Source organism: Amblyraja radiata, chromosome 9 (genome assembly GCF_010909765.2).
Source record: "Amblyraja radiata isolate CabotCenter1 chromosome 9, sAmbRad1.1.pri, whole genome shotgun sequence".
In the NCBI taxonomy this organism is placed as follows: domain Eukaryota; kingdom Metazoa; phylum Chordata; class Chondrichthyes; order Rajiformes; family Rajidae; genus Amblyraja; species Amblyraja radiata.
The window spans coordinates 13,355,602-13,372,674 of NC_045964.1; the positions used below are offsets into that span (position 1 = coordinate 13,355,602).

At 40.8% G+C, this 17,073-nt stretch overlaps 1 protein-coding gene across 1 annotated transcript in view; it reads left to right on the forward strand.

Annotated features, from left to right (window-relative positions):
- Window positions 1-17,073, forward strand: part of vps39 (VPS39 subunit of HOPS complex) — an 86,050-nt gene that overhangs the window by 23,227 nt on the left and 45,750 nt on the right. Inside the window, exons 7-9 of the mRNA XM_033026708.1 lie at window positions 5,330-5,422; window positions 6,243-6,426; window positions 14,280-14,400. Coding sequence (XP_032882599.1) covers window positions 5,330-5,422; window positions 6,243-6,426; window positions 14,280-14,400 — 398 coding nt within the window. The remainder of the gene's footprint in view (window positions 1-5,329; window positions 5,423-6,242; window positions 6,427-14,279; window positions 14,401-17,073) is intronic.

The window sequence follows — 17,073 nt, forward strand, 5'->3', positions numbered from 1 at the left end:
CTACCTTGGTGAAAATCTCTAGGGGGAAATATTTAAAATCCAGAAGGCTGGCTCACAATATTATAATATAATAATTGGCAAAAGTGAGTGTTGATATATGCAAATGAAATGGAGTTAGGCAAACCTAATAAGAGTATGAATAAGGTGGAACTAGTGAATTTTCAAAAGGTCTGGAATGTCATAATTGAAGTTCCCTGCTTTCCAGCAGAGTTTACACCTGTGCCTTTCGCTTTAATTGCCTCAGTGGTCTCTTTTCCGCTTACGTTAAGGTGTTGTCCAAGTATATCTTTCTGCAGATGCTGCAACCTTTTTTATTTTGATTTCAGAATTATATTGTGTCGTTTCTTTGATTTTCCTTTAACTTAATGTGGCTATGGTTGCCTATAGGGGCTATGTAACTTATTGTGTCATAGTCAACACAGAAAGAAGTCCTTTGGCCCAACTCATGAATGCTGACCAAGGTGCTCATCTTTGCTAATCCCATTTACCTACATATGACCCATATCCCTCTATGCCTTTCCTATATATGTGTTTTAAATGTTGTTGTAGTACCTGCTTCAACCACTTCCTCTGGTTGTGCCTCCATTTCAGATTGGGTCGCGACTAACATTTAGATTTTTTTCCGATCTTCATCCCTTCCTGTTCTATCCCAATAAGCAGAACATCTGACAACTTTAATTCCTGCTGAGTGGAGGATATTAATGGCAATCCTAAAACAAATTATTTTGCTGCATTGCTTCCAAGCATCCTTTATGCAACCAGGAGCAACAAAAAAAGTGCTGAAGGAATTCAGCAGGCCAGGCAGCACCTGTAGGGTGGCAAGGGCGGACATCTGAACAAGGGTCATGACCTGAAATGTTGACTGTCCTTTTCCATCCACTGATGCTTCCTGACCCGCTGGGTTTCTCTAGCATTTTGTTTTTTGCTTAAGATTCCAGCATCTGTATTCTCTTATGTCTCAATTTATTAAACTACATCTTTTCCAATTTCTTCAAAGCATAGTTCATCACATGTGTTGTTCAATGTCAGTGTGCTGCTTTTGGATCATTGGACATGATCTTTATTTGACGTAGTCTTTTACTACCAAAAAACAATACAACTTGATTACGTCAGAGTGCCCACACAGAAGTAATTTCTCTTAATGTGGCCTGTGGTTTCCTGATTACTGTCTCCCATTGAATAAGATTTGCTATTTTCCAATCCATTGGAACTTTCTATAAAACTTGTAAAAGTTAAAATCAATGCATCAACCATCTCACCAGTCCCATTTTAAGAACATCAGGATAAAGTACTTCAGGATTTGGATTATCGTTGGTCCAACAATCTGCATGACACCACCTCCCTGATGTGTGCAGTTTTTCCACGTTCCTCCCTCTTTTCATTTCCCTAGTTGCAGCAATTTCTGGAATGCCACTTGTATTCTCTGTTGTAAATACGATGCAAAATGCCTGTTTAATTCATCTGCTACCTCTGTTTTATTATTAATTTCCCATACTCATACTCTATTGGATCAGTACTCACTTTGTAAACTCTTAATTAGAGAAGTAAAAGTACTCTCACTATGTCTTAATATTTCTGGCTAGCTTTATCTTGCTTTTTTTTCCTTGCTTAATATTCTTTTTGCCATTTTTAACTACATTTTCTATTCTTTTAAACCTTCTGGTCTGTCATGAAGTCCCAGCAACGGGATCTTGTGCCAACCGTCTCCATGCCAGCCTCTCATGAATAATAGCCTGTACCATCATGTTTTAAGTACTCGTCTAAAGTGCCTTCCATAATGTTTTGGACAAAGACACATCATTTATTTATTTGCCTCTGTACTCCACAATTTGAGATTTGTAATAGAAAAAAATCACATGTAGAAACATAGAAAATAGGTGCAGGAGTAGGCCATTCGGCCCTTCGAGCCTGCACCGCCATTCAATATGATAATGGCTGATCATCCAACTCAGTATCCTGTACCTGCCTTCTCTCCAATACCCCCTGATCCCTTTAGCCACAAGGGCCACATCTAACACCCTCTTAAATATAGCCAATGAACTGGCCTCAACTACCTTCTGTGGCAGAGAGTTCCAGAGATTCACCACTCTGTGTGAAAAATGTTTTTCTCATCTCGGTCCTAAAGGATTTCCCCTTTATCCTTAAACTGTGACCCCTTGTCCTGGACTTCCCAAACATCGGGAACAATCTTCCTGCATCTAGCCTGTCCAACCATTTAAGAATTTTGTAAGTTTCTATAAGATCCCCCCTCAATCTTCTAAATTCTAGCGAGTACAAGCCGAGTCTGTCCAGTCTTTCTTCATTTGAATGTCCTGACATCCCAGGAATCAGTCTGGTGAACCTTCTCTGTACTCCCTCTATGGCAAGAATGTCTTTCCTCAGATTTGGAGACCAAAACTGTACACAATACTCAAGGTGTGGTCTCACCAATACCATGTACAACTGCAGTAGAACCTCCCTGCTCCTATACTCAAATCCTTTTGCTATGAATGCTAACATACCATTCGCTTTATTCTCTGCCTGCTGCACCTGCATGCCTACTTTCAATGACTGGTGCACCATGACACCCAGGTCTCGTTGCCTCTCCACTTTTCTAAATCGGCCACCATTTAGATAATAGTCTACTTTCCTGTTTTTGCAACCAAAGTGGATAACCTCACATTTAACCACATTATACTGTATCTGCCATGCATTTGCCCACTCACCCAGCCTATCCAAGTCACCTTGCAGCCTCCTAGCATCCTCCTCACAGCTAAAACTGCCCCCCAGCTTCGTGTCATCCGCAAACCTGGAGATGTTGCATTCAATTCCCTTGTCCAAATCATTAATATATATTGTAAATAACTGGGGTCCCAGCACTGAGCCTTGCGGTACCCCACTAGTCACTGCCTGCCATTCTGAAAAGGACCCGTTTACTCCTACTCTTTGCTTCCTGTTTGCCAGCCAGTTCTCTATCCACATCAATACTGAACCCCCAATACTGTGTGCTTTAAGTTTGTATACGAATCTCTTATGTGGGACCTTGTCGAAAGCCTTCTGAAAGTCCAGATATAACACTTCCACTGGTTCTCCCTTATCCACTCTACTAGTTACATGTAGTTAAAGTGCACATTGTCAGATTTTAATAAAGGCTATTTTTATACATTTTGGCTTAACCATGTAGAAATTACAGCAGTGTTTATACATAGTCCCCCCAATTTCAGGGCACCATAATGTTTGGGACACAGCAATGTCACGTAAATGAAAGTAGTCATGTTTTGTATGTTATTGCATATCCTTTGCATGCAATTACTTCTTGAAGTTTGCGATTCATGGACATCACCAGTTGCTGGGTGTCTTCTCTGGTGATGCTTTGCCAGGCCTGTATTGCAGCCATCTTTAGCTTACTGTATGCTTGTTTTGGGGGCTGGTCCCCTTCAGTTTTCTCTTCAACATATAAAAGGCATGCCTAATTGGGTTCAGATGGGGTGATTGACTTGGCCTCTCAAAAATTGACCAGTTTTTAGCTTTGGAAAAACTCCTTTGTTGCTTCAGCAGTATGTTTGGGATCATTGTATTGCTGTAGAATGAACTGCAGGCCAAAGAGTTTTGAGGCATTTGTTTGAACTTGAGCAGATAAGATGTGTCCATACACTTCTGAATTCATTATGCTACTACCATCAGCAGTTGTATCATCAATGAAGATAAGTGAGCCAGTACCTTCAGCAGACATACATGCCCAGGCCACAACACCCCCTCCACCATGTTTCACAGATGAGGTGGTATGCTTTGGATCTTGGGCAGTTCCTTATCTCCTCCATACTTTGCTCTTGCAATCACTCTGATATAAGTTAATCTTCATCTCATCTGTCCAAAATACCTTTTTTTCCAGAACTGTGGTTGCTATTTTAAGTACTTCTTGGCAAACTGTAACCTGGCCATCCTATTTTTGCGGCTAACCAATGGTTTGCATCTTGCAGTGTAGCCTCTGTATTTCTGTTCATGAAGTCTTCTGCGGACAGTGGTCATTGACAAATCCACACCCGACTCCTGAAGAGTGTTTCTGATCTGTCGGACAGGTGTTTGGGGATTTTTCTTTATTATAGAGAGAATTGTTCACTCATCAGCTGTGGAGGTCTTCTTTGGCCTGCCAATCCATTTGCGATTAGAAAGCTCACCAGTGCTCTCTTTCTTCTTAATGATGTTCCAAACAGTCGATTTTGGTAAGCCTAAGGTTTGGCTGATGTCTCTAACAGTTTTATTCTTGTTTCTCAGTCTCATAATGTCTTTGTTGACTTTCATTGGCACAACTTTGGTCCTCATGTTGATAAACAGCAATACAATTTTCCAAAGGTGATGGAAAGATTGGAGGAAAGACTCGGTGCTGAGAGCTCTCTTATACCTGCATTAAGGAAGCATTTAAACACACCTGATCAATTACAAACATCGGTGAAGCCATGTGTTCCAAACATTATGGTGTCCTGAAATGGGGGGACTATATAAACGCAGCTGTAATTTCTACATGGTGAAATATCCTTTAATAAAATCTGACAATGCACATTTTCACCACATGTGATTTTTTTAATTACAAATCTCAAATTGTGCAGTACAGAGGCAAATAAATAAATGATGGGTCTTTATCCCAAAGATTATGGAGGGCACTGTAAGTACTACTAAAATGTTATGAGTATTTGCCTTCAATACGCCCTCAATCAGAGCATTGCAGATATGGATCTTTGAGTGACAAAATACTCCCCGAAGTTCCTCTATATCTACTCTCTATAGATAAATCACAGATATTGGGTCTCCTCGAGGAATCCATCTTTCTTGTCGGCATGTATCTGTTCTGAAATATTTCCTTAAATGTCTGCTGATGCATATTAACTGAACAATCTTTAAACTTAATTTGTCATTTCCATTTCGCCAGTTTAGCTTTCGTGCACTCATAGTTGTTCATGTTGGACTCATAGTTGTTTGTATTGAACCCATTCATCTCTTCCTCAGACTGAATGTATAATTAACATGTCATATGGGTGCCTCACGATAAGGCTATACATTAATCTCATCTCATTCTAATACCACATCTTTTATAGCATGCAACATTTTGGCTCTGAGAGTGAGAGTGTCCTATACACTTCACACTTCACACACTTATGAACTAGTGTGTTTAGAAACACAGTGCAGACAAATTTGACAGCCTTTTGGCCAAACGGAGTTAATGAAATGTGGATAGAGAGTGCAGGATATTTGTTTTATCTTTTCAGCTTTAATGCCATCCTGCTGAACAATAGTCTGCTTATTCAGAATGTTTCTATTTTCAATGTTTAAAAACATGTCTTTGTTGTTACAGGCAGATTTCAGTGTTCCTGATGTTCCCAAATCTATGGCCTGGTGTGAGAACTCCATTTGTGTGGGCTTTAAAAGGGATTATTTTCTTATCAGGGTACGTAGAATGTAGGTTGAAGATTTTCAGGACTGCTGTTAGCAAAATGTTTTTGCAGAAAACTACTACACTATGTTAACTGAGTAGAAATTCCTGTGATGTACAATTGCACGTTTTGTGGGAATATTGAAACATTCAGACGATTGGTAGTGGGAACCACTATGCATTCCACATGTATTTGCTGCATCTGTAAGCAAACAAGAACATTTGAATGATCTCTGTGATGGTCAAAGTTAAAGGAACTGATGCAGTGGAATTGCTATAGAAAAATGATTCAGCGTTATAGGAATGAGGAAATTTGCTATTATTCACGTGTTGTTAGCTATTGTTTAGTTTAAAACCATCCACTCAGTTTGAAGATAATGTATTAAGTATATCTGCATCAGAGCTTTCAGGTCTAAAAACTGGTGAATATAATCTTAAATAGTTTTCCTTTTAGAGACACAGCATGGAAAAAGGGCCCTTCGGCCCACCAAGTCCAGGCAGGCCATTGATCACCCATTCACACCAGTTCTATGTTATCCCACTTTCACATCCACTCCCCTGGGTAAACTCTTGATATTTTCTCTCCCTTCAAAACATGCTTGCTCAGGAATCTAGCTGATGGACATGTTTTGCACCTTGGGAACAAGATAATAGGGTAAAATGATTAGAAAATATTTTACATTTGCTATGATGGTATATAATAAGTAATTAGTAAATCCATTTGTATCTTTAACATGAATGAAAGTTGTCTTTTTCCAAGTTAAGATATCTTTTCGTGGGTTAAATTGATTCCGAATCAATAACGTACACAATTCTTTTTTTCCTTTTCAAACAGTTAGATGGAAAAGGTTCAATAAAGGAACTTTTCCCGACTGGAAAGCAACTAGAGCCTCTTGTGACTCCCTTGGAGGATCAGAAGGTGGCAGTTGGACAAGACGACTTAACAGTGGTGCTGAACAAGGATGGAATCTGCACACAGAAGTGTGCCCTGAACTGGACAGATATCCCTCTTGCTATGGGTATATAAAATTTAAATTATTCCAAAATCTTTTGTATGAATATTTGCACAGGTTTCCTTTAAATGATATTACTCGGAGGTTGCACAAATGGTGGATATAGGCCATTCAGAGCAAACTGGAGCAATTAGAAACAGAGAAAACAGGTGCAGGAATAGGCCATTCGAGCCAGCATGATTCAATATGATCATGGCTGATCATCCAAAATCAGTACCCCGTTCCTGCTTTCTCCCCATATCCCTTGATTCCGTTAGCCCTCAGAGCTATATCTAAAGCTCTTGAAAACATCCAGTGAATTGGCCTCCACTGCCTTCTGTGGCAGAGAATTCCACAGATTCAGATTCAGATTCAATTTTAATTGTCATTGTCAGTGTACAATACAGAGACAACAAAATGCATTTAGCATCTCCCTGGAAGAGCGACATAGCAAATGATTTGAATAAATAATAATAAGTGTCCGGGGGGGGGGGGGGGGGGGGGGGGGGGTGATTGGCAGTCATCGAGGTACGTTGTTGAGTAGAGTGACAGCCGCCGGGAAGAAGCTGTTCCTGGACCTGCTGGTTCGGCAACGGAGAGACCTGTAGCGCCTCCCGGATGGTAGGAGGGTAAACAGTCCATGGTTGGGGTGAGAGCAGTCCTTGGCGATGCTGAGCGCCCTCCACAGACAACGCTTGATTTGGACAGACTCAATGGAGGGGAGCGAGGAACCGGTGATGCGTTGGGCAATTTTCACCACCCTCTGCAATGCCTTCCGGTCGGAGACAGAGCAGTTGCCATACCATACTGTGATGCAGTTGGTAAGGATGCTCTCGATGGTGCAGCGGTAGAAGTTCACCAGGATCTGAGGAGACAGATGGACCTTCTTCAGTCTCCTCAGGAAGAAGAGACGCTGGTGAGCCTTCTTGATCAGAGTTGAGGTATTGTGGGTCCAGGAGAGGTCATCGGAGATGTTGACTCCCAGGAACCTGAAGCTAGAAACACATTCCACCTCCGTCCCGTTAATGTGGATGGGGGTGTGCGTGCCGCCCCTGGACTTCCTGAAGTCTACAATGAGCTCCTTGGTCTTCTTGGAGTTAAGGGCCAGGTTGTTGTCAGCGCACCATGCTGCTAAGTGCTGGACCTCCTCCCTGTAGGCCGACTCATCGTTGTTGCTGATGAGGCCAATCACCGTTGTATCATCTGCATACTTGATGATGGTGTTAGTACCATGTACAGGTGTGCAGTCATAGGTGAAGAGGGAGTAGAGGAGGGGGCTCAGCACACAGCCCTGTTCAGGGTGAGGGTTGAAGAGGTGTGCTTGTCTAACCTAACAGACTGGGGTCTGTTGGTTAGAAAGTCCAGTATCCAGTTGCAGAGGGAGGGGCCGATGCCCAGGTTACCGAGTTTGGTGATCAGTTTTGATGGTATAATGGTGTTGAATGCTGAGCTGGAATCGATGCGGTAGGCAAACTGATAGGGATCCAGTGTGGGGGGTAGGCAGCTTTTGAGGTGTGCCAGGACCAGCCTCTCGAAGTACTTGGTGATGATGGGGGTAAGTGCAACTGGGCGGAAGTCGTTGAGGCTTGCCGCAGTGGAGTGTTTTGGCACTGGCACGATGGAGGTGGTTTTAAGGTACGTGGGGACAACTGCTTGGGCAAGTGACAGGTTGAAGATGTCAGTCCAGACGTCTGTCAGCTGCGCGGCACAGGCCCTGAGCACGCGCCCGGGGATGCCGTCAGGGCCAGCAGCTTTACGTGCATTAGTCCTACTCAGTGCCACGTATACGTCGTAGGGGGTGAGTGTGAGGGGTTGGTGATCGGCAGGTAGCACAGCCTTGATGGCTGTCTCTAGATTGTCCCTGTCGAAGCGGCCATAGAAGTGATTAAGCTCCTCAAGGAAGGAAGCGTCGCTGGATGTGGGGGTGGTGTTGGAGGGTCTGTAGTCCGTGATGGCCTGGATGCCTTGCCACATGCTTCGGGGGTCGGAGTTGTTGTTGAAGTGCTCCTCAATCCTGAGCTTATGGCAGTGCTTGGCCTGCTTGATGCCCCTCTTCAGGTTAGCCCTGGCTGAACTGTAGGCTCGAGCATCGCCTGACCTGAAAGTGGTGTCCCGTGCTTTCAGCAGTAGCCTGACCTAGCTGTTCATCCATGGCTTCTGATTCGGGAATATGGTCACCTGTTTGAGGGAGGTGACACTATTGATGGTGGAGTTTATAAAGTCCAGAACAGAGGATGTGTAGGAATCAATGTCCGTGTGGGAGTCAAGGGTGGCCTGGGCTGTAAACGCCTTCCAGTCAGTGTTTCCAAAACACTGCTGAAGTGTGAAGTCCGCTTCCTCTGACCAGACTTTAACTGTCCTCACAGTTGGTTTAACCCGTCTGATGAGTGGGGAGTACTTAGGGAGCAGGAACAATGAGACGTGATCAGACTGACCAAGGTGGGGGAGGGGGATGGCTTTGTAAGCTTCAGCCATGTTGGTGTAGACTTTGTCCAGTGTCTTGTCACCCGCAACAATGAAGGCGGGGTTGTGCGTCTGTTGATTGCTAATGGCAGTATGCAGCTCTTTCATTGCAAGCTTGGCATTAGCATCAGGAGGGATATAGGCTGCAGTCACAACAGTGGAGGTGAACTCTCTGGGCAGATAGAATGGTCTGCATCTAACCAAGAGGAACTCAAGGTTAGCTGAGCAGTGACTCTCGATAATGGTGGAGTCCGTGCACCATGCTTTATTTACATAAATGCACAGACCCCCACCTCTGGTCTTACCGGAGTCTGATGTCACAACTCTTGTGTGAAAACGTTTTTCCTCATTTCAGTTCTAATTAGCCTACCCCTTACTCTTAAACTATGACCTCTGGTTCTGGACTCCCCCAACATCGGGAACATTTTTCCTGCATCGAGCCTGTCCAGTCTCTTAAGAATTTTATATGTTCCAAAAAGATTCCATCGCATCCATCTAAATTCCAGTGAATATTAGCCCTGTCGATCCATTCTTTCATCATATGTCAGTCTTGCCATCCCGGGAATTTACCTGGTGAACCCACGCTGCACTCCCTCAATAGCAAGAATGTCTTTCCTCAAATTAGGAGGCCAAAACTGAACACAATACTGCAGGTGTGGTCTCACCAGGGCCCTGTACAACTGCAGTAGGACCTCCTTGCTCCTATACTCAAATTCTCTTGCTATGAAGGCTAACATGCCATCTACTTTCTTCACTGCCTGCTGTCACTGCATGCTTACTTTCAGTGACTGATGTACAAGGACACCCAGGTCTCGTTACACCTCCCCTTTTCCTAATCTGACATCATTCAGATAATAATCTACCTTCTTCTTGGCACCAAAATGGATAACCTCACATTTATCCACATTATGCTGCATCTGACCACTCACCCAACCTATCCGAGTCACCCTGCAGCCTCACAGCATCCTCCTTGCAGTTCACACTGCCCCCAGCTTTCTGTCATCTGCAAACTTGGAGATGTTATGTTTAATTCACTCGTCTAAATCGTTAAAATATCTTGTAAATAACTGGGGTTCCAGCACTGAGCCTTGCGGAACCCCACTAGTCACTGCCAGCCATTCTGAAAAGGACCCGTTAATTCCTACTCTTTACTTCCTGCCGGCCAACCAATTCTCTTACCATGTCAATACCCCACCCCCAATACCATGTGTTCTAATTTTGCACACTAATCTCTTGTGTGGGACAGTGTCAAAGGCTTTTTGAAAGTCCAGATACACCACATTCCCTGGCTCTTCCTTAAGGGCCTGTCCCACTTGGGCGACCCAATCCGCGAGTTCTGGCGAGTTTGTCCTCGACTCATACTCGCAGCATGGTCGACACGTAGGAGGTCTTCGTAACTCTCCTTCATGCTTGAGTGTGGTCTCCGCGTACTCGAGGCCTCAGCTAGGTCGCAGCGTTTTTTTCAATATGTTAAAAAATGCCTGCGAGTAAAAAAAGGTTGCCATGGAAAAAATATATACTTTTTTTACTCGTAGGTTTAGTCGTAGTAGGTTGTAGTAGGTCGGTATGTTAGTCGTAGGTAATCGAGGGTAGTTGAAGGTAGTTGTAGATAGTCTTCATCATAGTCGAAGGGAGATCGAAGGAGGTCGTCTTCATGCTCCACTATTCGATATCCAATTTCCCCAAAGTTAGTCGTAGCTAGTTGAAGCTGGTCTTCAACATAGTCGAAGGAGGTCTTCAACATGTCATTTTTTAAACTCTTCTAAACTCGCCAATTAGGTCGCCCAAGTGGGACAGCCCCTTTATCCATTCTGCTTGTTACATCCTCATAAAATTCCAGAAGATTAGTTGAGCATGATTTCCCCTTCATAAATCCATGCTGACTTTAACCGATCCTGTCACTGCTTTCCAAATGCACTGCTATTACATCTTTAATAATTGACTCAAGCATCTTCCCCACGACCGGTTAGGCTAACAGTTCTATAATTCCCTGTTTTCTCTCTCCCTCCTTTCTTAAAAAGTGGGATTACATTAGCTACCCTCCAGTCCACAGGAACTGATCCAGCGTCTATAGAACATTGGAAAATGATCACCAGTACATCCACGATTTCTCGGGCCACCTCCTTGAGTACACTAGAATGCAGACCAGCAGGTCCTGGGGATTTATCTGCCTTCAGTCCCAACAATTCACATAACATCAATTCCTGAATAATGTGAATTTCCTTCAGTCCCTCCTTCCCACGAGAACTTCGGTCGCCTAGTATTTCTGGGAGATTGTGTCTTCCTTAGTGAAGACAGAACCAATGTACTTGGTTCCCATTATAAATTTGCCTGTTTCTTCACTAATCTTTTCCTCTTCACATATCGAAAGAAGCTTTTAGAATCAGTTTTTATATTCCCCGCAAGCTTTCTTTCATGTTCTATTTTCCCCCTCTTAATTAACCCCTTTGTCCTCAGTTGAATTCTAAATTTCCCCCAGTCCGGTTTGCTGCTTCCTCTGGCCAATTTATATGCCTCTTCCTTGGATTTAACAAGGAAAAGGCATATAAATTTCACTCTTAGCCACAGTTGAGCCACCTTCCCTGTTTTATTTTTACACCAAACAGGGATGAACAATTATTGTAATTAATCCATTCGATCTTTAAATCTTTGCCATTGCATATCCACCGTCAACCCTTTAAGTATAATTTGCCAGTCTATCCTCGCCAATTCCTGTCTCACACCATCAAAGTTACCTTTCATTAAGTTCAGGACCCTTGTCTCTGAATTAACTGTGTCACTCTCCATCCTAATGCAGAATTCTACCATATTATGGTCACTGTTGCCCAAGGGGCTTTGCACAACAAGATTGCTGACTAATCCTTCCTCATTACACAATACCCAGTCTAGGATGGCCTGCCTTCCTGTTGGTTCCGTTACATATTGGTTTAGAAAACGACCCCGTATACACTCCAGGAAATCCTCCTCAGTGTTGTTACCAACTTGGTTAGCCCAATCTATAGGTAGATTAAAGTCACCCATGATAACCGCTGTACCTTTGCAACACGCATCCCTAATTTCCTGTTTGATGCTATCCTCAACGTCACTACTGCTGTTAGGTGGTTCAACCTCCACGAGAATTTGAAAACCTTAAATATATTTATTGCTTTTCTTTAGATGGTATGTATAACCTGGGACGCGGGTTCGATCCTAACCACGGGTGCTGTCTGTGTAGAGTTTGCACATTCTCCCTGTGACCGCGTTGGTTTTCTCCAGATGCTCTGGTTTCCTCCCACTTTCCAAAGATGTGCAGGTTGTTTGTTAATTGACCTCTGTAAATGATCCCTGGTGTGTAGGATACAACTTGTGTATGGGTGATCATTGTTCAGCGTGGACTCAGTGGTCCGAAGGGCTTGTTTCCACGCTGTATCTCTAAATCAAACTGAAGTCATTTTTGTTGGTAATTTATGCACTTAAACCCTGAAACCCTTCAGGTTTTCTGCAATTCCATATAGAGAAAATATTCTTGAATCTGACATGCGTTAACCCGACATTGACCTTCATTTCCTATAATTTTTCATGCTCTCTTGTCAGTATCCTAATGCAAATCTCTTGCTCCATCCGTGCACTTCTCTTGCTGCCTGTTGATATCATGAGTAAACTTATGTGGCTGCCTGCTCCTCTCTTGTGAAGTCAAGAAAAACGCAGGTCCAAATACACAACTTGTTGGGATCATCATTGGTTAAATCTTGTCAGATTGATTGCTTACCCATGCTCTCCTCCAAACTTCCAACTCTTTCTGTACCTATTTCAATAGATTACCTCCAGGTTCAAGTGCTTTCTGAATGCTCTGTTGCGTTGGTTCAGAGTCAACTTGACTTTCTATCGACTGATTTGTTACCTTGCATTCAATTTCATAATGGTGATATGACAATGAGTTCATATTCACCAGGTCTCCACATATGCTTTCCAAACGTAGATCGATGAATTCCCTCCCAACCTGCCTCACAGATGACACCGAGTCAAATTGTGGAGCAGCGAATAATCTGCTGAGACCAAGTAATTAATTATAATCCAAGAATTAATGTAGAATTTATTGTTAAGATACAGTGTCATTCATAATGTTTGGGACAAAGACCCATCATTTATTTATAATCCTCTGTGCTCCACAATTTGAAGTTTGTAATATAAAAAAATCACATGTGGTTTAAGTGCACAATGTCAGATTTTAATAAAGGCCAGTAATACATTTTGGTTTCGCCATATAGAAATTACAGCAATGTTTATATATAGTCCCCCCATTTCAGGGCACCATAATGTTTGGGACATAGCAATGTCATGTAAATGAAAGTATTCATGTTTAGTATTTTGTTGCATATCCTTTGCATGCCATGACTGCTTGAAGTCTGCGATTCTTGGACATTACCAGTTGCTGGGTGTCTTCTCTGGTGATGCTCTGCCAGGCCTGTATTGCAGCCATCTTTAGCTTATGCTTGTTTCAGTTTTCTCTTCAGCATATGAAGGGCATGCTTAATTGGGTTCAGATCGGGTGATTGACTTGGCCACTCAAGAATTGACCATTTTATAGCTTTGGGAAACTCCTTTGTTGTTTTAGCAGTATGTTTGGGTTCATTGTCGTGCTGTAGAATGGGTAAGAAAGGGAACAACATAAAATGGGGCCATTCCACACCTGACTCTTGAAGAGTGTTTCTGATCTGTCAGACAGGTGTTTGGGGATTTTTCTTTATTATAGAGAGTTTTCTTCTGTCATCAGCTTTGGAGGTCTTCCTTGGCCTGCTAGTCCCTTTGTGATTAGTAAGCTCACCAGTGCTCTCTTTCTTCTTAATGATGTTGCAAACAGTTGATTTTGGTAAGCCTGTGGTTTGGCTGATGTCTCTAACAGTTTTATTCTTGTTTCTCAGTCTCATAATGGCTTCTTTGACTTTCATTGGCACAACTTTGGTCCTCGTGTTGATAAACAGCAATAAAAGTTTCCAAAAGTGATGGAAAGACTGGGTGCTGAGAGCTTTCTTATACCTGCATTAAGAAGGCAATTAAACACACCTACAATCACCCGTGAAGCCATGTGTCCCAAACATTATGGTGCCCTGAAATGGGGGCTCTATGTATAAACACAGCCGTAATTTCTACATGGTGAAACCAAAATGTATAAAAATGGCCTTTAATAAAATCTAACAATGTGCACTTTAACCACATGTGATTTTTTTTCTATTACAAATCTCAAATTGTGGAGTACAGAAGCAAATAAACAAATGATGGGTCTTTGTCCCAAACATTATGGAGGGCACTAAGTGATTTACTTGGAAGACACTTACTCAAGTGGACAAGTGAGGGTAACTAGATCATAAAAACATAATAAAGGAATGTTCAAAATTACTCTTGTCACCACTCATTTCCATTTTTTACATCTCCAATAGAACATCAGTCTCCTTATATCATAGCAGTGCTGCCACGATATGTGGAGATTCGTACCTTTGAGCCACGGCTACTGGTACAGAGTGTGGAGCTGCAAAGGCCCCGGTTTATCACGTCTGGAGGGTAAGTGAGCATCATCCTTCCTCTATTACATAGTGCCCCACATGGTAAAGTATGAAGTGACATCAACAGGAATTTATTCCTTCCAGGTTAGCCTCTATGGCTTGGCCAGCACCTCAGTTAGAAAACTCGAGTGCTCCTTGAAACAGAAATCATCATATTTACAGCGCAGTTGTTTAGTCTGAAATATATGGATCCACAGTGTACAAAATGTGTCACAGTGTAGAAAGTAGAAACTAGTACCAAAGGCATGTATCCTTACAGTAATATGGATCTCTTACATTGGAAACTGAGCATTTTAAGGTATTACTAGAATTATTGGAGATTTTTCAATCTACAATACCTATTGTGTTATACAAGGGAACAACATAAAATGGGGCCATTCTGCCTGTAGATTTTCTATTAGATCTTTCAAAAGATTAGCACATTGGTCCAACTGCTCCTTTGTCATGTTCCTGTTTTCTCCAAGTATTTATTAAACTTCCCTTTTAAATCTGCTTAAATCATACTACAGGTATTGGGAACTGCATTGCAAATCCGAACTATTATATCTGCCCTCCAGCTATTGTCACAGACATTGCATAGTTTCTCTGTTTATTCTATCTAGTTTGTCTCTCAGCTCAAAGAAGAACTACCATACAATTACCTAATAATAATAAATAGTGCAATGATTCAACCATCAGTAATCCATCCAAATAAATATAATCCATTATCATGTGAATGATTCTGGTAAATCTCTTCTATATCCGCTCAAAATCTCTTGGTGATATGTGAGTGATTAGATTCAATACTTATATAAAGTACTACAAAAATTTAATATGGGAGAGAATTTTATAACATGGGTAAAATTATTATATGATAAACCGATGGCAAGAATTTTAACTAATAACATGTTATCTCAAAAATTTCAACTATCAAGGGGTAATAGGCAGGGATGTGCATTATCACCCCTGCTATTTGCCCTTATGATAGAACCCCTGGCTGAAAGTATAAGAATTCATCCGAATATTCAGGGCTAGAATACCAGGGACTCAAAGAATAAAATCTCATTATATGCAGATGATATACTTTTATATATTACAAAGTCACAAACGAGCATACCAAATTTATTAAATTTAATAGAGGAATTTGGGTCTTTTTCTGGATATAGAATAAACTGGAATAAAAGTGAAATCATGACATTAAAACCTCAAGAACCTACACACTTATTGAAGTTCCCCTTTAAAATCGCAACAGAAAAATTTAAATATTTGGGTATTCAGATTACTAGAAAATATAAAGCATTATTCAACGCTAATTTCATACCTTTATTAAATAAACTTAATACGCTGATTAAATTTTGGAAAACACTTCCCTTATCATTATTAGGTAGAATAAATGCAATAAAAATGATCTTCCTACCACAATTACTATACCTATTTCAGTCTACCGGTATATATACCAAAATATTTTTTTTTTAAATTAGACTCTAATATTACTAATTATATTTGGGACTATAGATCACATAGAATCACAAAAAAACACTTATGTAAACCAAAAGAGGTCGGGGGACTTTCACTCCCGAATTTTATGTATTATTACTGGGCAGTGCATATTAAGAATATGATTTATTGGTTGGATAGTTCTACCCAACAGACAGAATGGATAAAAATGGAGAAGGAGGATTGCCATCCTTGTAATATAGGAACGATCCTCTTCTCCCCAAAAAAACTGAATAACACAATATATAAGAAGAACCCAATTATATATGGTACAATAAGAATTTGGAAACAAAAAAAATTATCTTTAAAATTAAGAAATCTATCATTGTTAATGCCAATAGCGAATAACCCTTTATTTAAACCATCTCTTATTGATAAGACATATAACCAATGGGAAAGTCTCTGAATTAGAAGGATCGGGGATATGTACGAAATGGGAAACCTACATTCCAGTAATTCCTGTAATTCCTACAAACCTGTAATTCCAACAATTACAATTAAAATTTAAATTGAAAAACAACCAATATTTTAAATATCTTCAGATTTGCGATTTCATGAAAAAATATATACAAGGATATCAAAAAATAACCTCTGAAGTATTGGAAGAAGCAATGAATATTGAAGCTGACTCACAAAAATTAATATCATATTTATATAATAGTATTCTAAATATAGACCTACCATCGACAGAGGTACTTAGAGAAGAGTGGGAACGGGATCTAATGATAAAAATCACGAAGGTTACATGGGAAAAATACTTGATATATATTCACAAATGTTCAATTAATGTAAGACATAATCTAATTCAATTTAAAATTGTACATAGATTATATTATTCAAAAACAAGATTGAACAAATTTTATCCAAATATATCCGCCACTTGTGATAAATGTCTAGCCCAAAATGCAACTATAACACACTCCTTAGTTTCCTGCATAAAACTTTATAGATTTTGGAATGATATTTTTGAAATATTTACAAAATTATTCAAGATAAGAATGGAACCTAATACTGAAATGATTATATTTGGCGTAATGGAAGATGGGAATAAATTGAACACATCTCAAAATCTATTCTTTAACTATGGTTTAATAATAGCAAAAAAATTAATACTTAAATTTTGGAAGGGTACATCAATACCAACGCTTAAAATGTGGATTGCAAGAATGTTGGACACCGCTCATCTTGAGGAAAT